This window comes from Melanaphis sacchari, unplaced genomic scaffold, assembly GCF_002803265.2.
Source record: "Melanaphis sacchari strain LSU unplaced genomic scaffold, SCAv2.0 Contig25_pilon_pilon, whole genome shotgun sequence".
NCBI lineage: Eukaryota > Metazoa > Arthropoda > Insecta > Hemiptera > Aphididae > Melanaphis > Melanaphis sacchari.
Window position 1 is genome coordinate 1,724,681 of NW_020271133.1, and position 24,181 is coordinate 1,748,861.

The 24,181-nt window shown below is 30.3% G+C and overlaps 1 protein-coding gene across 3 annotated transcripts; it reads right to left on the reverse strand.

The window, feature by feature from the left end:
• Positions 1-3,899: 3,899 nt before the first annotated feature.
• On the reverse strand, positions 3,900-20,025 carry LOC112595188. Of its 3 annotated transcripts, none has more exons than XM_025340315.1 (14): positions 19,599-20,025; positions 14,873-15,292; positions 14,086-14,163; positions 13,964-14,016; positions 12,903-13,360; positions 12,535-12,836; positions 12,329-12,450; positions 12,067-12,253; positions 9,758-10,725; positions 9,014-9,378; positions 8,629-8,954; positions 6,938-8,555; positions 6,071-6,867; positions 5,898-5,984 (listed from the first exon to the last, which is right to left on the reverse strand). In XM_025340315.1, the coding sequence occupies exons 1-14, from the start codon at positions 19,650-19,652 to the stop codon at positions 5,982-5,984; spliced, it is 5,751 nt and encodes a 1,916-aa protein (XP_025196100.1). In that variant the 5' UTR covers positions 19,653-20,025; the 3' UTR covers positions 5,898-5,981. The 3 variants fall into 3 exon arrangements, with proteins under 3 accessions (XP_025196098.1, XP_025196100.1, XP_025196099.1); XM_025340314.1 differs by having other exon boundaries at positions 5,899-5,975; XM_025340313.1 differs by having other exon boundaries at positions 3,900-6,867.
• Between the last annotated feature and the right edge of the window lie 4,156 nt (positions 20,026-24,181).

Genomic DNA, 24,181 nt, shown 5'->3' on the forward strand with positions numbered 1-24,181 from the left:
ATTAAAAAATTTAGCAATTCCTAAAATGTGAAGTACAATATATCGAGTATTGAAAATTTTAAAATGTCATTTCATAAAAATATTTTATACCAAATTTATCTTTTGATACATTGTAAATATTTCACATATATAAATTTGTAACAATGATGGTGTTCGTTATTATTTTTTTTTTATTTAATTTATTTTTAATCATCAAATTCTTTAAAATCAATTGAATTAGCTAAGAAGTAATTTAGTAACTAAATTAATAGAAATTGTTATGACATATTGATACAAAGAAAGAATATGGTAGATATTTAGTTTTTTGTTTAAAAATATGAGACCTTCAGTATTGTTTAAAACAGCAATTTCTAAAACATTTAAGTGACAAAATGATCAGAGCAATAAATGATAAGTGCATTTGTCAATACCAAGGTATAATACAGAAATATTTTATAGTGATCGGTGGGAAAATATAAAATGGTTAGCTCTTTTATATTGTTTCCACAACATTTGTGTATGTGACCCATTTATAGAGATCCAAAAATGAAAGAAAATTCCTAGTGACAAATAAATACATTTTTTGTTTATTTTTTATCCCATTGACATCACATAATTTACTATAGTTTATTCTTCAGTTACTCTTTCGTTGTTGATGATATTCATTAGTCATTTCTTTACTCTAAAAACTATATTATTCTTCAAAATTGTTGAGAGTAATAATCAAACACATTTAGATAAATTGAAATTCAAAATAAATTTACTATAATTTAATTGTAGAGAATTTTTAAAAATACAAATGCCTACTTTCTTTTTGGAGGCTCCAAGTTTATAAAAAATGTTGAAATACTAATTTAATAATATTGAGCTTCAAAAATAGTCTTATTTCGGTATTGGAGTTTTATGAAATGTTTATATTTTTCGAAAATAGCTGTGTGTATGAAAAGAATTGTTTTTATGATAAAAGTATCTTTCTTTTTTGTGATAAATATTTGGTTTCTAATACAGACGAACTACGTATGTTTTAAATGTTTAGAATTGTGATTTAAGTACAAAAAAAAAAAATACAGTATCTGTTATTTTTGACAGTATTTTTCATCCTTTAAGGTATTAAGGTCAGTAGACACAATTGGGTTATTTTACTTGATTATTATGGCTATTATTGAATTACTTTATATGGGCTTGTTAGATTATTCCTTATAAATTAAATTGTTTTGTATGTTACTATCATTAATATTTAATAAAAATATCTACCCTAGTTAATATTGTTTAAAAGATATGTAACCCAAAATATGATTAACTAAATTGGTAATGAAAATAAGTCGAATCTATAGCATTATCAAATAGTAAAATAATTCACAAATAGTAATATGATAAAACATCCTTTAATAAAACTATTTATCTCGCCCAGAATCGTTTTTGGCTAGCGATAGTTATTTAAAAATATCATTAGAAGAAGAAGAATCTATTTTTACCTGATTGCCCTCGTTTAGACACGCATGATTAGATAACTATTATTATATTGAGGTATTAGGTATTGCAGTCTAAGAATATTAAAATGTATATCATGTAGGTACCTACTTATTAAAATAAATATGGCCATGTACAAGTTATAATAAAAATGTATGTGGAAAATAATTAACATCTCTAATAATAATTATTAGAGATGTTAATTATTATAATCATTATCCAACTACGAGTACATTCTAAGTCATCCAACTTACCTTGTCATGTCACATAACAGATAGTTGAACAATTTTGAAGTGTCAGTAAGATAATTTTGTATATTTAATATTTATTAATAGTATTTTATGATTTATATTTTATAATATGATATTTTTTTTACGTTCGTCAACGAAGTATAATAATATTTTCAATATTTATCTTTCTCGATTAAATTGCGCGGCGCGGCAGATGAAGGTGAATGCGTGTTTATTGTTTTAACTATTCATTTTATGGGTCCAAAATAATTAATCACAATTTTATATCTAACTCACAAATATAAAAAAACCTCACCTCTTCTCTCTATACTATCTAAATCAAATAAAATTATACATTGTGAGTTGAATCTTTAAAGTGAAATTGCTAAATGCTATAGTGGTGGTTGTTGCATTACTTAGTATAATCAAATTTCGTTAGTCGATATATGTATAAATTCAGTTAAAAATTAAAGCAGATATTTCAGTCTTTTTAAAACAATGACGGTATGAGTTATAAATATCGTATCTATATTTTTGTATACTTATAATTGATCTATATATAGAGTGATTATTTTAACGAACATTTATTATTTCAAAATCTATTAATAGTTTTGAAAATATTCATATTTTTTTAAAATAATTTCCAGTTGAAATAAAATGATATAAAAATATATATTATATTTTTTAGTATTTTTTATTGTTACATTTTTATTTAAGTTTTTAATTTTTGAATGACAGCATACATAATTTAACTGAATATTCAAAAATGGAATATTTTTTGATATATAAAAATTAAAATTCAGATGAATATTTTTTGATATTCAGCAAAATTTGGTCAATTTATGAGTGTTTTATAAAAAAAATCACTTAATATATAAACATAAAAATGAGAATTTTTGATATAGTCACGAGAACCATTTGATCAACTAGTGAATATTTTTTAAATAAGTAGTTCGCGAAAAAAATTTTAAGCTTATTTTCATTTTTATAAGTTGTCTTATAGACTAATTGTTGAGCGTCACCAAAACTTGAAATTTTAACAGCATTCACATTTTAAACAGGGGGTTACATTGTAATTTACTTTAGACTTTTTTGAAAAACGATTATATTTTGTTTGTTTGTATAGAGTCGCCATAATAGTTACAAAAATTAAAATAATTGGATAAAATTTAGACCTACACCTATTTTTTATTTTTCCAGAAAACATTCATCATACTAAAAACGTATTTGTACAGCTATTATTTCGTTTAACAGTTAGATTATTTAGACATGTTAACACTTTCTTCTAATACTTAAGTTATAAATTAATATTTTTTATTTATTGTTACATAATAATACACGTCTTAGTGTTATGTTTCATTAGGTACCTATTTGATTATAAATTATAATATACTTTTTTTTCTTGGTCTTGAACATCATAATATTAAGTACTAATTATTAAATAATGAAATGAATAAAGTTTAAATCATGATATTATAAAAGGTATCATTTAAACGGGCAGTGAAGTGCATAGGGACAGCTAGTATATTTAATTTTTAAATACAAGATTTAAAAGTAAAAATAAAATTGTTCATGCAAACATATTCGCTCATCCACCATTTGTATCTATATATAATGTAATTATGTGAGTACGAAATTATAGGTTGGTTCTAGATAGCCAAAAGACAATAATTATATTTTTTATTAAGTTCGGTATAATAGATTTTTTAGATTTCTTCTATACAATAACAGTTACAATAATAAAATTGTACGGTAAAATATTATAGTTGTGTATTCTATAGCTTTATAATAATATACCAACATAAAGTCATATTGATACAGAAAAATATATACTTTATATTAGTATGCCTATATGGCTATATATATATATTAATATATATTTTTGATAAAGAATAAAAATAAAGTTACCACAATAACAATGATAAAAATTTAAGAAATAAAATGACAAACACAAATAAAAACTATTTTCAAACAATAATAATATTATGTAGGTATCTAAGTATTAATAAAGTAATAAAAGTATCTATAATTATTAATATTAAAAAGTATTTTAATTCTATAAAAAGGATATAAGTTATAGACGATAGTAAAATGTTTTAACGTTACGCATAAAATATATTTCCCTTTGAGTATAATTTATATACTAAATTGGTATAAATTATTATACGTTATGTGAAAAGTGGTCACAACCACAAGAATAATGAAAATGAGATTTTAATAATTAATTAATAATTAGTAGGTAGAAAATGCGTATTTTAAAAAATACAATCAAACCCGACTTTGATAATTTCGGTATTTATTAATATTTCAAAAACTATTAGAATGGTTTATTTAACAAAATACGTTTAAATAATAATGTGTCAATCATAAAGAAGGTTAGTGAATTAAGATGATGATTTAGATGCTTTTTACATTTCCATTAATGTAAAAAGGGATATTTAACAACTATTCTCCCGAGTATATAAAATAGATATAAAGTAATTGGTTTCTTCGTTGTTGTGATGCATTTTTATATCGTCTTACTTATGATACATGTAGGTAATAATGTTATAATAATAATTTTAACTAACAATAACTAAAACTTATGATTTTTAATAAAATATTGTAATAGTAACAACAATTAAAATAGATATGATTTTGAATTTGAAATATACGTGGTGTTAAAATACCAATGAAGATAGAAAAAACTAAAACGCTACTCTCGTATATTTTAATTTCTCCATTGAAAAATTTAGGTTGTTTTGGTACGTAATTTATGTTTAAATAAAATCGTTCTCAAAATTTTTTATTTGTGTGTTTTATAAACAACGTCATTGTCATAAAATATAATATACATTGGTGATTGTGATTCATGATAAAATATTTCAGTCAAGGAGTTCTTGTACTGCTACTACTTAATGACATCATTAAATGATTTCCCTGGAGTGGGAAATTAATTTTTTGAAATTTTCTTTAAAAGATGTTTAAAATACAACGGTATTTATTTGTATGACTTATAGAAATTAATTTTTAATGGTCCTTGATGTAAAGTATTAAAGTTAATGTTACTTGGTTAACCCAAAAATATAAAATTTAAAAAAAAACATAGTGCCATGAAATCCACAAGCTGGTCTCTACTCATCGTCATGTTCCTGAATAATCATTTGATAGGAGTTAAGGATACCTAGGAGGCAGATCATGTATCAAGACTAAATAGGTACCTAGTATTTATGCTTAATATAAGAATAGAGATCAAAAAATATAATAAGTTACAACAATAAAGATAAACTATTAGGTATCAATTAATAATTATAAAATTACTGAATAATAACACTGTTCGATAAATATCGAAATCGGTAATATATTGTTCTAAAAATATGACAGTTCTTTAATTGTGAAAAAATTATAGTGAAACTTTATATGTTCTTAACCAAATTATACACATATGTTCACGTATATTAATGAGTAAATAAAAAAATTAGTAATGTTGAAGTATTTAAAGAATAGCATTGGGAGAAGAAATTTTTTTTTTTTTTGAATTTGGGAGAAATCAAAATATAGCTATGTAAAACTCTTCTTTCACAGAAATGCTGAAAATAAAATCACTCATCAACTTAACCTTAGAACTGCCACCTTAGATTGTAACCCTAGCACTAAACCTTATTATTTCTTATAAATAATAAAACATTAAAAAATAAGTGCACGACTTAACACTTATAGTAAAATATCTGATTATTAAAACTTCATATGATGATAGAATGAGTTTTTAAGTATAGATTTTATATAGTATAAAGCATTAATTACTAGTACCATTGTTAAAACTAAACTTTTTTTCTTGGTTTTTTTTTTTTTAAAGTTGATTTAATGCCAATTAATAATAATTAATAGAATTTTGATACATTAATAATCTGTCTAAAATAAGTCTTTACATTTGTTTACTTTTGATTGATTGTTGTTGACATAAAATCGATTTGTCATCGAAATATAAATTCAAAATTGAAATAATTTTAAAAGATCTAATTCAACTATTAAGATTATTACTACTCTTCCTTAAATTACTCTTCATTCGGTTATTATATTTTCACTATTTAACTGACTATAAGTTCACCAATTATTATAATATCAAAGGTGATTTTACTATTTCCATGTTCCAGCAAAACTTACTCATCGTCGTGTTCGCTATCTTCATCTTCTTCGTCATTATCTTCTCCATCGTAGTTTTCGTTATCGCTGTCCTCATCTCCATCATCTTCTTCATCGTCTTCTTCTGCTTCATCGTCATCGTCATTTTCTCCTCTCTTACTGGCGTTATTATTCCTGTTATTACTATTATTAGGAATGGTTAAATTTCCCAAATAGCCGTTAAGCCAACTTTTATTTTTTGTTATATTATCATTATAAGCGTCGCTAACCTGGATTTTCATTACTACCATATCATTCTTGGTACTGCTTTCAGAGATTTCTCGATTGCTATCAACATTGTGTCGACGGTATCTACCACCAGAACTACGATCACCACCTCCACTATTTTCATTGCTAGTACCGGAATTACTTTTATCGTTGCGCTGATGTTCATCCCCCCATTGCTGCTGTTGTTGTTCCTCTGATTTTTCTTGGTCTCGATAACTGGTCCTCCATCTTCTTCTTCGTTTTCGTAAACGCTGACTACGCGTCCTAATGCCCCGACCTCGGTTTCCATCGCCTACATTGGTAAAACACTCTGTAGCCAAATATTGTGTGACATGACTGAAAACCGAGTGGAGTAATTGATGGCGATGATCAATCGGAGAACCGTTTTCTACGTCTGTAGCCATTCTAGAATTACTCAAGTCTGCATCTGGCATCACTAGTTGTGATATCCTTATGGCTCCAACGTGTGTAGGAAGTCCCCCTGGAGCTCGTCCTCCGAATAATGTTGATTTATTATTTCGGCGTTCAATACTACTGACAAATCCATTAGGTACGAATTGTTGCTGTTGTTGTTGCATAACTCCTCTAACTAGCATCATCGAGTTCTGTGGGTGTATTGCAGTGTCTGCGGTACCATGCATCACTAATAAGTTAATTCCTTTCCCGGATGAAGACGGTGATAATGACGAATCGTTAAATGAAGGTGTTAATGGTATTAAATCTGAACGATCATAAGACATCCATTTATTTCTTTCATTTCCACCGTAATAGCCATAGTAACGTTCAGCAAATGCTGAAACTAAAACACACCATTTAGATTATTAATATAGCATATTACCTAATAATCATATATATACTTATATACTTACCATATAAACGCCACGAACACACAGGCGCCATAGTTATAGCACACTTGAACGAAGAGCGAATAGCCACAGGCTCCTTTCTATTTCCTTTGTCGCCAGATTTATCACTTTTTTTCTCAATGGGCGCACCACCATAAATGGTTTGCCACAAAGCCATCCGAGTAGCTGCATATCCACCATAAATTGATGGCGGAGTTGAAGGCGATGTTGGTCCACCGCCCAATAACGCTACCCTACTTGCATCTACGTATGGCAACCTTAATGCCTCAGCGTTTGCTTTAGTGTCACTAGTACTTCTTCGATTTCTGCGATTTCGATTACCACCATCATCCCTGTAAAAATTATCTCCTCGATTATAATCATTATAGTCACCATTATCTCCGTCATTGCTGTAGTAATAATAATAGTAATCTTCATTGTCATTTTTGTCATTGTTGTCATCATATTCTTCGTCACCATTATAATAGTCATCATCGTCGCTATAATACCTTCTATTTGATTGTGAAGTCGGCGAAAACCATCTAGAACGGTCACGGCTGCCACCACTTCTTGGGCGATCTTCGCTGTAATATCCCTGATCACTATCCTTAAAACTATCACTGGTAGCGGTAGAGCTTGAAAGTAAGTACTCGACTGCCTCCAATTGATCACGAAGATCAGCAGTACCAAGGAGTCCACTTGGTCCAACATCGTCTTCACTGCTATCTTCTCCATATCCGTCATTGACATCCCCATAATTTAAGGCCAACAACGACTCATAACCTCGAGCCCACGTTCCTCGTCCTGTATCTATTACAGCCACCACATACTCATTATTATTCGTATTGTCGTCATTATTTTGATCGTAATCATAAGTGTCATCATCGTAATCATCTGAATATCCAGACGAATAATATCTAGTTGCCGTAGAACGGCGACCCCGACGTCCTCTCGATCGTTGACGATCCCATTCATTTCCACTGTATTTTGAGCTTGCTGAACTTCTACCACTAGTACTTGGTAGTGTTCTACCTAACGAACCTGAGCACAGTAATCCTGTCGTATAGCCTAATCGATCAGAAAATCGATCAGTGATAGCCTGTGACCCCGGGTCTGAGTTTACTACCACAAGCATAGGATACAACTTTTTTAAACGATGTTGACGTTGTTTTTTGCGTGGTCGTCGTTGTCGTTTTGATCCATTTCCACTATCGTCACTGTTATCATGCGTGGAAGATGAAGACGATGATGAGCTTCGTCGTCGCCGATGACTGTGCTTGGATGAAGAGATGTCACTTGTTTTAGTAGTTACTTCAGGATTAGTAGTATCGATTTTATCAGAGTTACCAGATTTTTTTATATGATTTGACATAAATTCTGGGCGAGGATCCGCCTCTGGATCGTAAACACCTAATGGTAGATACAATCTGACTTGCGCCACGGTCAAGGGATCTGAGTCTGGAGGTTTTTTAGTCGAAAAATGTTGCCGATGGTCACGGTCACCACCATTGCTATAATAATCAGCTGCATCAAGTGGGTCATTAAAATGCAAGCCCCCCGAAGTGGTTAGTTTACGACCACCAGAAAGTCTTAATTGGAAAGTTCTAGTACCTGGTAGCAATACTCGATTCGTGTATTTGTCCTGTAAAAACCATGTCAAATGTTACAATATTTTATATACGAGTATTGCCTTAAAAATAGTTTTAAAATATTACCTGTAGACGAGTGTTATTTTCCATAAGAGCAATTAACTCAAAGGAGTAGGAAGGCTCTTGAGGAGTTTTCTGCGTAGTTAGTGGAACACTATCTGCTTCATCACCACTGCCACTACCATCGCTGTTATCTTCAGCATTGTCAATTTCATTCGATACGATTCTGTGTAATGTCACATATGGAACTGAAGGACCCAGACATATCAAAGCATAATGGCTACCATCCCGAGAAAACTGGGCATCGAAGTATGTGCAGTGTCTCAGCATACCACGATTTTGAATTTCTCGTTGCTGCTGTCGACGATTTCGTTGCTGGCGGCGTTCTGCTTCTATATGGAAATCATAAATTATAAATATCCTACCTCCGTTGTTTAGAAGAATTTATTACCTTCCGCGGTAGCCGCTTCCTCATCAATGTCTTTTTCTTCTTCTTTTTGATTTTCCCATCGTTCTCGCTGTTGCTGCCTCAACCGATCGTCTCGTGCCTCGTCCATTCGGTTCTGTTTTCCACCAAACTCACGACGCTCGCGACGTCTTACGCTGTCGATTAGGCCGATATTGCAGCTAAGACATATAGGCCTACTGCGATTGCTATGATGGTAAGTTTTACGAAACTGTTGTTGGTGAAAGTGTCCCATTCGATAACCAACATCAGTGTTTATTGTAGATGAAGATGCCGCAGGCGTAAACTTTACTGCGTACAAATGACGGTGGTGTGGTGCGCCACGACCAGATGGTACGGCAAGAAAGTATCTACAAAATATGAAGGGGAAAAAATATAATAGTTCATGTCTAATAATTATATTTTTCAATTTTCTCTAACTGTTAGTATTGTTTTTATTGGTAGTGTTTACCAATTTTTAATTTTAAAGAAGTTGTGATATTAATTTTTTGTAGCGGATCTTTTATTCTTAATAGTGTTAAAAAATATATTATTATAAAATCTAATAAAATCTAGAATACTGAAAATATACATTATAAACGTGAATAGATTTGACTATATTTCATAATTTTTAAGAAATATAAGTTTCACTTATTAATTTAAAAGTCATTTATTTTTAGAATTGATCGTTAAAGTTTAGAAATGCATTAATTATTAACAACTCACAAATAAATATGATAAATGACTTACATCATATCAGTTTGTTGGTCCCATGCCAAAATCCTGACTACCATCCAGCTTTTAGTGACGACTTTGCTTTTTTTTTTGTCCGCTTTGTTGTTGTCATTATCATCATCAAATTCACCAAATGTCAGTGGTGCTAATAACTTCTTTGTTATGTTTACAGCCACTACTTGTGCATAATACTTTCCAATTGATGACTGTGACCGGCTTTTGGAGCTTCGCTCCCGAGATGACTGGTTGTGTTTTACGGTCGGTCGTCGTAAACGAACCCCTCCTTCGCTGTCTTGGTCCTCATTGTTGTTGTGCTCATCATCACGAATCGGTGCTACACTAACGTATCCCTGACCATCCGCCGCGAACACTGGCGCTCGGGGTGCTAGTTCTTTGTCACCAGTTTCCCATCCCCGACGAACCAAAGCAGCCATGGAATACACAGCTCCAGTCCCAGTGCTACCGAAACCGGCAATGCCCGCGTATCCGTCATCGCCTACGAAGTTTTCTCCTCCGTCGTTAATGTTGAGTCCTCCTGACCACCAAGTGGTGGCTGAGACCGTACGGTAGCTATTATCGCTGACACCACCTCCGGTAGATGGAACCCCACCACCGGCCCCACCAACAGTGGCATCAACCCAACCGCCATACCTCCCTTTCGGCACTTCGTTGTTACCCGAGTTAACGTATCCGTCACGTCGTCGACGGCTATGGTGTCCGTTATGCTGATGTTGACCGCTATGTTTATGTTGGCCGTGCTGATGCGATTGGCGGTGACTTCGGTGGTCTTCTTGGTACGAGAACGATGCGTTGATAGTGTTGTTTTTTACTCCGTCGTCCGCTTCATGTGATGATTTCTGTAATCCGCTACCATTGCGCCTGTATCGACGACGTGCGTGATCACTGTTGAAGATTTCACTTCCTTGTCCTCCTCTTATGCCACTGCCACCGCCAACAGCTCCCACCGCGTTAATTACTTGGGTCTATCACACGAAAATCGTATTTTCTTATTGTTTCCGCCAATAAAATATATCGTATAACTAATTTAAAATAATATAAGTAGATCACGGGCACGGTAAGAATAGCTGGTAAACACACACACATACACACACACTCCGTTATATTTGTATATTTATTTTTGAATAATAATAATTATTATCTTTATGATTTATATAATACATTAATATATTAATTACATAGCGATGCGTTATGATCCGTATAATATTATTATTGCATGAGTTTTCTTAGTTAGTCCGTTATGGTACAATGCATGTCATATAATATATGATTTTACAAATATTATTTGTTAATATATAATGTTATTTTTTTCTTATTCAACGAGTACTACACAATTCGTCACTTTTTTATTATATCATGTGGGTGAATCGCCACTTTTTTATACCATATTTTTATATTTAATATTGTTGTCATAAGGACTTATCTATTTTACCCTTGGCGTGTTTTATATTATTATTTTTGTGGCTTGGCGTGGCGCGTTGGCTGCTTCCAGTTGCGGAATGCCACTGGGAGTAAGTAACGGCCACAGCTACTAGCTCTCGGATGGGTGACCATTCGGGATCATAGTGGTTAAAAACCTTGCCACACATACACGTGTTTGCAATCAACCGTATCAATCGTAAAAAATACAACCTACCGAACCAACCTTACTTAAAAAAAAAACCCCAATGGCCTTAGTAGCCGCGGGTCAACTAAATAAAAAAAAAAAAAAAATTATTATTTTAGTAAAGGTAGCAGCTGGCTAGTCTGCGTTCCACAAATTGTGAGTTATTATTATTATTTTTATTTATTAATTATTAGATATATACATATTTTATACATATTATATATATTATACTCTATTGGACTAAAAGAGTCGTAGTTATTTATTATTCATTATATTATTATACATTTTATTCTATTAAGTCAAAAAGGACCGTAATTAATTATATTATGTTATACTATATTTAACATTGAGTTACTCTTTTTCCATTCGAGTTACCCATTTGTCATTAGTTTTAAGTTTACATTCACACTTATATGCAAGACACATATTATATAACAAGCAATACCTAGCTTAACCGTATTTGCCCAAAAATTCTGACCACTGCTGTTAGAGCTAATACAGTACTACACAGCCAACTATTTTTTCATATTTTTAAGTCCTAGATACTAGCGCGCAAAGTTAAGTTTTGGTATCTGGACAGCGGGCGTGCATATTATAGTTCTACATTTCCAGCCCGTAGATACACTTGTAAATACTCTACTGGTATTATGTAAATCAATAAATATAATATCAGCATACAACGAAGTATTAATTCACGTACCTCTTGACACATCCATAAAGGCGATTTGCAGAGCGTAGTCACGCTTGTATTTTGTGCTCGATTCAGCCATACGACACATACCTCAGCTGCCGAAGCACTCGATTTGTCATCGTCGATCTCGTGATTTCCACTTCCAATACCGACGCCTCCGTCGTTCACCCATTGAACTGCCGTGAAATAGTAATCGCTGTAGCGTAGGAAATTAAATTTATTATAGCTGCTTATTCAATTATCAACTATTTATGTTTGTATCACCACTCACTCAGTAAATTGAAAAATTGGTGGTGGTGTCAAGGTGCGTATTTTTGGTTGTATTTGTGGATTTTCTAGTTGATCGAGATTTACGATCACCGATAAAGTGACAATAGGATTTGGCGTGTTTGCCTAGTTAAAAATAATTTACATTTATTAATTATCATATTATTAAATAATTTCTTTCTAATGTTTTTTGTAAAATTTAAGACTTACTTTTGGATATTTAAGAGTTCTGATACGCGGGTACAAATAATAATCAGATGTGCCGTCATCTCCCGTCGTCCCTAGTGTTTCCACAGGTTTTGAATTTCGCCTTAAACGCCTTCTGCGTCGTTTCAGTTTTCGCTGTTTAGAATGTTTTTCAGTATCGTCATCATCGACGTGATCATGTTGTCGTCCGCTCTTCGTGTAAACTGAATACTTATATTCTCCCACCCGACGATCATCAAACGTCGCGTACATCAAATACCGCCCGGATGATGCCCATATTGCTGGGGACCTCTTCAATATCTCCGCTGTATCGATAATAATGTATGTATTTAATTTTTGTACTCAAAAATATTTTAAATATAATATCTTACTTTCGTACAGATAATCAGCTATACCATTGCTCACAACCCCGGCAGTGGTAACCGATGGCCCGGACCCGGACGTAGTGATTCTGCGTACTGGACCGTGAGGCCATGGCTTCCACGTCACATTGTGAGAAGATGTGTTGTTGTCATCAACATTTTCGTATTTTTCGCTTAGTGATGGAGTGGAAGTAGGTGTATATGAAGAATTGGTGACGTTTAACGTCTGAGAATCTACTGTGACATTATTCTTTCCGATGTTGGTACCTGGAGTAGTTGTCGATATTTTCATCGACCATGGAACGTAAAATACATCGTACCGATACACGACGATCAATGCCATTGATTCTGCACTTTTCTCGGTCGCTGTCGAAATCTTGTGCCATTGAGCATGCTGCAAATACGGTTGTAAATCAGTAGAAATGGTTTCGTTTCCATGGTCTTCCAACGTTATTGGAGTCATTTGCCTACAAAAATAAATACAATCATTATCATATTTTTCTTTATGAATTTAAATAGAATACACTTATGTTTCCAAATCACACAGTATGGTCTTAAAAAGAATTAAAACCTGTAACAAGTATTTTTAATTGAACAAAGAAAAAAAAAATGAAATACTATTTTTCAGTAAATGTATTAATTTATTTATTTTTCTTAAAAGATAATTAATATTATAAGCAAATTGAATCTAGTAATATTTGGTGAAAAATTAAACTTTAACATCAACATTAATAATATAAAATATAAAAATAATTATCATTTAAATTATTTTAGTTTTTTTTATACCTATATGTAGATAATTTATTTATAATGACAAAATGTTATTAGACGTAAGTACCAACATTTTTATACATTTCGCTTCCAAAAATTACAAAATATACAATATAAAATGTTATAGTATTCAGTATAGTTAAAATGTGCTGTAAAATTACGAAAGATTACACGTAGGTTTTTTTTTAGATGATAATTTTGCAATTTAAATTTAAAAGTCATTGGGCTCTACCATAAATAGTTAACAATATAATATACAACACCGAAAAGTGCTTTACAACTATTCGAATAATACTAACCTGGTTGATACAGTGTACACCGTATAACGAGCCGTTTTAGAATATCTGAATAACTGTATGAAAATGGATAGGTAATTAAAAATTAATTGTTTATTATTATTTTAAACGTGTAAGTATATTATTTTTTTTGCCTGATGACCTATGAGCACGTGATTACGATCTGGCGATAATTCGAATGACACCAGAGGACCTTTTAATTTCTATAAGAAAAATAATTCACTTTTCAAAAAACATTCTTGTTTATGTGACTATATTATATAATAATATAAGCAATATAAACTATATATATATAACTAGGGCTGAGGACTTCAAGTTATTTTATATTTTTTTAGAAAGTACGTAAAAAATTAAAGTGATCAACAAATGTGTTTCATAACACTAGGAGATCAAATTTAAAATTTTATTTTGCATATTCTTGCATATTTTGATAATATTGCATATAAATGCATATTTGAGTATATTAGAAAAATTAAGAACATATTTGGTAATTTTCAAAATAAGTTCTTAAATTAGCTTAGACAAAAAAAGAACAAATTAGTAAAATTGTCTATTTAAAAATAATATTTTTATTATTGGTTAGGTAATATTTACTAACTGACCGATGATAAAATCGATAAAACCAAAAGGCGTTTAGGTAGTGATTAGTTAACTTCATTTGTCTGTCATATTTTTATTTCAAGATGAAGTAGGTAAAAACGAAGAAAGAAAACAAAAAAATTAAGACGATGAAAGACTAATTTAAAGTACTTATTAATAAACTAATCATAATGTAATTTTTATTAATTGTTTTAGAGCATATTTCTTGATTTTAAGTGCATAAGTGCATGCATATTTATAGACTTTTAAGTACTAGAAGACCTCAGCCTTAAATTTATAATATATATAATATATTATTGTTATAATATGTACCTGTAACATTTTTTTAGACATTATGCGGTGAGTAGTCTGTGTATTACCATCTGCCATAATTTCCATAATGGCTAAGTCACCAGAGCCGGTCACGTAAAATATTTCAGTACCAGAAATCCACGTTCCATTGAATACTTTTATGTTAGCAGAATCTGTTAGTATATCCGATAAACGTAATGACCTCATACCTCGGTGACGCCACCAAAGTTCATCGTTCGCCCGTTGATTGTAATAGTAATCCGAACCAGTTCTATCACCGCTATCCAAGTCCGAATACGAGTCCGATAGTTCTTCTGGTTGAGGCGGAGTCAATAACACTACAGATGTTACTATCATAGCTAAGACCGCAACGATCACCATAAGTGCGATGAGTATCCCACGCCAGTTTCGTCGCTGTTGGGCCGAACTCATTACGAGGTCCTAAAAACCGTGACGAAATAAATTATTTTAATGTCATGATTTACATTTTAAACAAAACGATGAATGTATTTTTTTTGCAATTAATTTTTTGTGCACTGATTTGTTTCGGATAGTAAAATATTTCACATTACCTATTCGATTATTGATTTCTATCGTAATTTAATGTTCATTTATTAGTTATACCTATCAGTTATTTACCTACAGTTATCACTTATCAATAGAGAACGGATTTATATGTAAATGCATATTTTTACTAAAACAAGATATTTAAGATTCGATAAGAAATGTTCACGATTTAAATGATTTTTATTAAAATGATGCTAATTTTATTTTACGTATTTTTTTTTAAAATATTTTGGTATAATTACATATTTTTACATATTTCACTAATTTGTAAATATTTTTAAACATATTTTATTATTTCATCATTCATAAGTTTTCAACCCATGCTGCAGTGCACAAAAACAGCCATTCATCGGTCGTACCTAATATATTGTCGGAAAAAAATCATGCTATTTCAGAAAAAAATCCAGACTATATTAATTTTAAAACAATCAATGACATAATGAGTGGCATACTCCTTTCTAAAAATTTGGAATGATCGCCTTCAGATATTATGCATTTCAAGTACGTATATGCTCCAATTATATCGGTTGATATGGAATGATCATTTAGCGTTAATCATTTTAAAAATATTTAGAGAGTAGAGACCTAATAGGTGACATTTAACATTCGATAATTTATAAGAAATTGTAATTATTCAATGCAATAAATCATTTTGATAATTTAATAATAATATTTAATGCATTTTTTTTTTTTTTTAATTAAATTTTTTCCACATGTATTTTATAAATTATACTTCCATATTTATGTAGTTATTTCTGTATTTTTATTGCATATTATTCCGTTCCCCAGTTATCAGTTATTTTATTTATAGATTTTTCCAGTGATAATTTCGTGAGAAAAATAACAAACGTTGAAATGTGAAAAACCGAAGTGAGCTGTAGTTTCAACAATTTTCAATTAAATATTATATTATTGTTATTTGTGGAAAATTTAGTACTCAAAATGTTTTATACGTTTTATAAATACAAGAACACCATTAAATGATAAATAAGTCTTCGTAAATAAGTATTATCATAAACTATTATATATAATTTATTTTATACTATTATAAATCACTCGAATTAACTAAAACTATTCGTTTTGTTTCTACAATTTATTATCAGTTTTGGCATTGCGTATGTTAATAAATAATTGTTTATATTATACATTCAACAATTATTTAGTCCGTAATTTTAGAATATTATCATCATAATTATTATTTTGAAGCAAAATGAAGAACTTAAGGTGTTTTTTTTTTTATAGTTTCTATTTATGCAAGTATATGTTTGTCTTATATAACTATTGAATATATTTTATAGGTAAGAAAAAACCTTCTCCCAGGCGCTACATCGTTTAATCCCAATATAATAATATTCAGTATTTAAAAAAATTATTAAAAAATAATAAAATCATATTTTTTTATACAACGGACGTCTGCAAAATAGCCGAATAGCCGAAATAATCTAGTACATGTGCCATTAAATATAATTAATTAGTATTATAGATAAGAAATTTTTATTAAAAACTGTTAATTGCTTAGAAAATATTGTTAATTGATTAATCAAATGATATTGTATTACTTTTTTTTTGGAGGAATTCAGAAGTGATTCCATTATTCATCATAATATGTAATGACGTTTTTTATTCCTTAATTGCTTTACTATGTTGGTTAAAAATTATGGTTTCGTATTTCATCAGTCATGAATCAATATTTTTTAATCAAAAAAAAATAAAAAAAAAAAATAGTGTATGTATATAAAGACGACTAGACTAGACTATATAATATATATATATGATACGTTCTTTCGAGGTTTTGTATTGTATATTGCATCCATTTTATTATATTATGTTAAAACATCAAAACAGTATATTTAGTTTGCAAGTGAAAAAAAAAACTAAATAATATAAACTATTCGTATACGTGAAAACAATTTCCTGATAAATAGGTAGACGTAAATGTAATTTTCACCTGTTAAGAAATCTTTTGATGGATAAAATATTTATAGGTATGCATCGATAATACATTTAGCCATTATAATATATAAATAATAGATATCACTATCCCGCGTGTAGTGAAGTGCCCATGTATAATACATTAATACTATAATGCGGTTTACGCGAAAACGGTATATTTTCAGTTATCGATTTTTAGCCCATCGCGTCATCTACTGACTATTAAATTGTCGCATAAGTGTTAGTGTGCTACCTTTTACCCTACATAATGTAACCAATAATATATTATAATATATCATGGTTACATGTCATGTTGATGGTATTAGAGAAAATGATAATACGATCAGAATCGTCTTGTCATATTACATATTATATTATAGGTACTATGTATTTTCTACCCCGTCGTCATCGAGTTTTATTATTGTTATTATTATCAGTGACAGTTTTACGAGTGCCGGGAGGTCGCCCCCTGGCATGTGCAACTGTGTAAATACGCATTAACTCAAAGAGCCATCACTCATCGTGGCCATCAAAACATAAAGCAGTTATATAAAAAATAAAAATAGTTTTATATTATATTGGTATAAAGTGTATACAGCACTTAGAATTATTTCTCATTTTAGCCATAGGTACCTATGTCAACAGAAAAAAAGTGGGACGTGTTGAACGTGCACGTATACAATATTTTCACCCCTACCCATTTACTACCCCTGATGATTATAATGTACACCTAAATCATACACACATATAAAGTATATATATATATTCTAAGTGTTTAGTGAAGCACCTGTTTACTGCGCATTATGTTGCACGACGAGAGTTTTGGTAAATAAAGATTATTTATTTTTGCATCTCAAAACGTATACTAAGACGGTTAAATTATGTAGTGTGTCATATATTGAAAATTTAATACAAGTTTCGTAAAAGCTGAGTTTATATTACCTGTCTACGTATATTATAATTAGGGCTGGGATTTATATGTAATAAAAAACGAAAAATATGTACTTATATATGTAATTAAAATTGCCAAAATATGTAGTATAAAATAAAAAATATGTTGTATAAAATAAAAATTATGTACTAAGAAAAATTGAAATACAATAAATTGATGTTTAATCAATCGTAAGGGAAACAATGACAAACCATATATTGTTTTAAATTTTCAAAATTAAATGTACGGCGATTTGGTCTTAACACTGACTTATGCCTACTAAAGGAGCGTTCCACATCACAAAGTAAATTCATAAATATATTTTGTCAAATAATTGTTGAACATAAAGTTTAATCTAAAATCATTAAGATATGGTTATTGAACAGAAACAGATAAGATAAACTAAAATCAAGTTATTAATATTTATTTTAACCTACTTATTTCCTATATGCATTATACACTTACAATTTGTCGAGTACCGTTATCGAAATAAAATATAAAATATTACTAAACCATCAAAATTTACGAAGTATGTAAAAAAAAATCGAAAATTTTACAAAGTATGTAAAAATATGTATTTATGACGAAATATGTAAAAATATGTAAAATAAAATATGTCTTATTTTATTGCAAATTACGTGAAACGAATTTATCATTTGCAATAATTAATTTATCGTGTTTCACTAAAAATATGTATTTACATACAAATCCCAGCCCTAATTATAATAGGTATATTTTAATGACTTGGAACGAAAATGGGACGAATAAAAGTATAAAAATTTGAAGTTATCGTACTATATTTTATATTGCAATTGTCTACATCCATCATGATATAGTGAATCTAAATGTTTACGGAAATTCAAAAGCAAAGACAAAGAACATCAAATACTAATCAAAAAAAAAAAAAAAAACAAAAACAAAAACAAAAAACCGCTTTGTTTAAAACCAACGGATTCGAGTGAAAAAATAACCGGACGTTTAACGTACCTAGGTAATTTTTTATATCACGTCGGTGCGCGTATACGCGCAATTATTATTCTCAGTAGCGCAATAAACACAATATCTCATAATAATAACATATTATATTCTCGCGCCACGTTCCAGCCAGTGTCGCGTGTACCTACATTATCATACACGCGACACCGTCGTCGATATTACAATGACGTGGGCAACGATTCCGCCGCGGACTCGACTGTTCGCGCGGCGGCGGCGGCGGCGGCGGCGGCGCGTCATTGTTATTGTTTTTATTTATTAATTATTATATTACGATAATCGCGAGTTTATAAAAATATATATCATGTCGTGCGCGCGTTTTACCTCGTCGTCGAAATGGTCGCCCATGCCGGGACGTTGTCGGTATTCGGTCGCCATGACCGTCGATCGGGCCGGCGTGCGGCGGCAGTGGCGGCGGCTGTGGAGGCGCTTGCCGTTTGCGTTCAACGACTGCAGCAGGTATCGTCAACCGAACACGACCAAACCGCGTCCCGTTCGCCCGGCGCGGTCAGCATCGTTGTGTTTACGGTCGTCGTCGATTGTACGTTGTCGTCGTCGTCGTCGATGTCGTCGTCGGAATTTGGACTCTCGCGGCGGCACTGTTTGTCGTAATAATGTCCGACAGCGCCACCAGCAGCACTCTTCGGTTCGGCCGTGTGAAACCCAACGCCGTGTGGTGCGCGCGAACGAGCGAACGAGCGAACGAGAGTGATAACAGAACGATGCTGCGTGTGTTTACGCCTCGGGGACGCGGAGCGAACGTCGGAGAGGGATGACGGGCGTAAAGCGCATCGTCGCATCGGCGGGGCGCGTGAGTCGAGAGCGCAGAGCGCCGACGTGACGACGACGCGCCACCGCCGGCGGCGGCGGCGAGAGCCCTAAATATAGATTTTACGTATTTCACTGCAGCGCCGTACGCGATCCTCGCACACCGACGGCGGCGACGCGCGTCCTGCGTCGGCACCGTAATCTTTGTGTTAGGACATCGCAGCTATTACGATATCATAATATTATATACTATCTATCTATCTATCTATCTATCTAACTATATATCTATCCATCTATCTATACCTGCAGCAGCAGTGCACCGCTTACCTGTAAAATGCGCTGTCGTCGTCGCGATATAATACCTATTGCACTCATATACTATATACCTATGTACGTATGTGTGTATATATATGTATTTATCGTGAGCGTGCGCAGACCTGAATTCCGGGGGGGTGCCTACAATTTTTTCGGGCTCTTTTCTTAATTTAGGCCTTTTTTTTAACAAGACATGTACATTTGTTTTAATAAATTATAATTGTACTAATAAACATTATTTACATTTTTTAATTTAATATTCTACTATAAAAATGATAAATTTATAATAACATGCGCCTATTACTTTAATAATTAAACTCATTAATAACCAAATAGTATTTGTATTACTTATTAATAACAGTATTCTGGTAGGTACCAAGTTATACCTAAAATATGTCATTAAATAGTTAGATCTAAAATCTATTTCTGAGATAATTGCAATATATATTTATTATTTTTACTTTTGTAGTCAATAACATCTCATAATTGATGTAATCTCAATAATTTTTACCACGCAGATTTAAAATATTTTACGTTGTATTATTTTTTTTTTATTCCGAAACATAATTTTTTTTTTTTACCACATATTTTAAATAAAATAACATTTTTATTCTAGTGTAACATTATAGTTAAAATGCAGACCCATTAGTATGTTATAGGACTTAAATTTTAGGGCCCCAATTGCATGTCGGGGGTGCCCAGGCACACTCAGAACCCCCCGTGCGCACGCCTATGGTATTTATTTAGGTACAACAATAAAGGACTTTTACGATTTACCCGCGCGTATAGATGCGGCTTGCGGACGCCAAGAGCGCGACACGCGACGAACACAAACGACACGATATCGTACTCGTATTATATTATAGGTATTTAACGGGAAGGCCGTTGTACATTTTCCAATTTTTTTTGTCACGCCGCATTACGACGCGTTTTCACAATACTGCAGAGGTGACACCAGTGTGCACAGGACGTAGACAGTACATCCGTTATAGGAGGCGTCCGACTCGATAACGAATTGTTGACTGAGCGATCAAAAGCTCTATTATTTTATCCTTATAACACGCGTGTTAGTTATTGACGTCTACAAGTGTACCTACGAAATTCGTTAGCACGTAGGCGGGCAATGATAAGAACTGTTAATTTATTGTCAACTACGTATATAGGTATTAAAAAGGCAAACAAGAATTTAAAATACATATATATATATGTCTCGCGAATGAGATAATATGCAGTTAAATCAAACATGATATAATGTGAATAAAAATTCGATAAGAAATAAAAGTAGAAAGTAGTGGTTTTAATATTAGCTGGTGGGTGAAATGATAAATTCTTCACCGTAAAACACACGTGAGACTCTGCAGATGTATAATAAAACAGTTTTAAAAATTAATGGGTGTACAACTTTTAACTTCTTGGTTATTAACTACCGATTTACAACTCGGAAGCCTTTCTTTGATTCTGTTCTTAAAATTTAGCTCGTCAATTGTATTTTATGAGCATTTAAAAAAAGTTACATTCAATAATATATTGTGTCTAATATAATTAATTATGATACATTATATAATATTATATTTATATAGGTACCTAAGAAAATATTAAATATATTTTATTACAACAAAATTGTTTTCTTCATTTTTATAAAAGTAATATTAATTTTGATAGTTTTAATAAAATTATTTAAGCATAAAAAAAATGTTATAATAAAAGAAAATAGAAAATAGAATTTATTGTTGCTACTTGAGGGACATTATTGATCAAATAAATAAATAATTTTAATTTAACAAATTAATGCTTTGATTTCATTTAATCTCTTTTACTAGAAGCTGTTGTTTAATTCAATAAATTAATTAATATAAATTGAATTGGTATAAATCTATGATTAATTCCACACATTTCTGAGCATTAGCCAAAGCCCAAAATATATGCCAGAAGGGTTTATAAAAAGTTTAATTGAATTTATTCGTTCTGATATTATATATAAATATTTATAGTTTATTTGGAATTGTTCTAAAATGAATTATTAGTTGAATATTAAATTTGAATGGAACAATAATTTTATTATCTACTTCAATTAAACAAGTTTTTTTTATTTACATATTTAATTCATCAGTAGTGAATTTGTTATGATTCAAATACAATGTTTAATAAATATAAATATGTATATGATAAGAATTATTTATATTCAAAGATCGTAATAGTTGTTAAGATAATTATTTTAAGATATTTAATTGGTCTTTTAAGTACTCATAATTAACGTATTGAAGGTATTAAAAATGACAATAAAAATTCAAATAATTGAAGGAATTATTGTTAAAGTAAACTCAATTGTTATTTTTTTCAAAAATCTTGGTATTATAATACATTAATTAATGGTACTAAATATTATTAGATAGGTAATGAACATAGGTTGATAAAATAATAATAATACAATTGTGTTATCATAGGAATTAAAAGTAACTCTTCCGTTAACGGTGAAATATTAGTTTATACCTGGTTAAAATTTTTAATAAAAAAAGCTGAGGTATTATTTATAAATTAATTTTAAGTTCATTGTGTATAAATTATTCTACTAAATTAGAAATAAAATAAAATAAAACATAAAATTACATTTATTATTTATCAGACAGTTCTATAATTTCTATTCTTATAAGTTGTACCTAAGTAACATTTTAACATTTTACAAATTAAGCATTTTTTAATTTAGATTATCTTCCTATACGGCTATACAGTTTTCAATTTTTTTCCGATACGTCTTGCAAAACCTTTTTAATTTTTGAATATGAATATGCAATTTGAGTCTTAAAAGTTAATGACTACTGAATTAGAATACGATTCAGATGATGAGATCATACTATTGAGCTTAGAATTTGGAAGAGTATTCCAAGGCTATATTCATGAAGTTGAAATATGTTATAACCAATTTTTAAAACATCACGATAAAAGAAACTTTTGCTTCAATTGAATTACTATAGTTGATAATAAATTAATAACTATAATGCAATAATTTCTTAACTCGTAAATATTTTAGTAATCAACACCTACCTACTATCTAAATTATGTGATTAATTGTATTTGAAACATGTTTTTGAACTAATTTTGATATTAAAATATTCTAATTTATATTAACTGTATAATAGTATAGTTATATTTTATAATATATAAATATAGACCATAAATATTGATGTTAAGATTATTAATAGGTTATGGATAGTTTTTAAAAGAATATATATATATATTTTTTTTTATGGTAGCTGTAAAATCCTTTTCCTTTAAATTATATTCATTTATGAGGACAATACACTAATACATTTCAAAAGCGCCTATCGGTAAACAATTAATACTTTTATTACACAAAGACTATACAGTATATGCAGCCAATAATTCGCATTCCATTTATTATTGTAGTATAAACTATTTATAACTTATTTTTCTACATTAGTTAAAATTAACATATACATTTTAGTAAAATATTAATTTTTCTTTTAGATTCTGAGCCAAACGATGAAGGAGATACAGCTTATTAATTTGTGTAATAGTATATATCAGCATGATATTTTATTCATTTATTTTATTATCTTTTTATGTGTCAATTTTTTTAATAATAACTAACTGTTACAATATTGCATGAATTAGCTTTCGACCGGAAATCGTAAATATACTTTCCTATAAACATTTTTATTTTAAATTTTGATCAACAGTTTTTACAAGTGTAAAAAAATTGTGAACAACTTTTTGCAAATACATCAACAATACATATATTATTTATATGTGATATAAATTTATTTACTCATTAATAATTATTTACATTCAAATAAACTGTATTT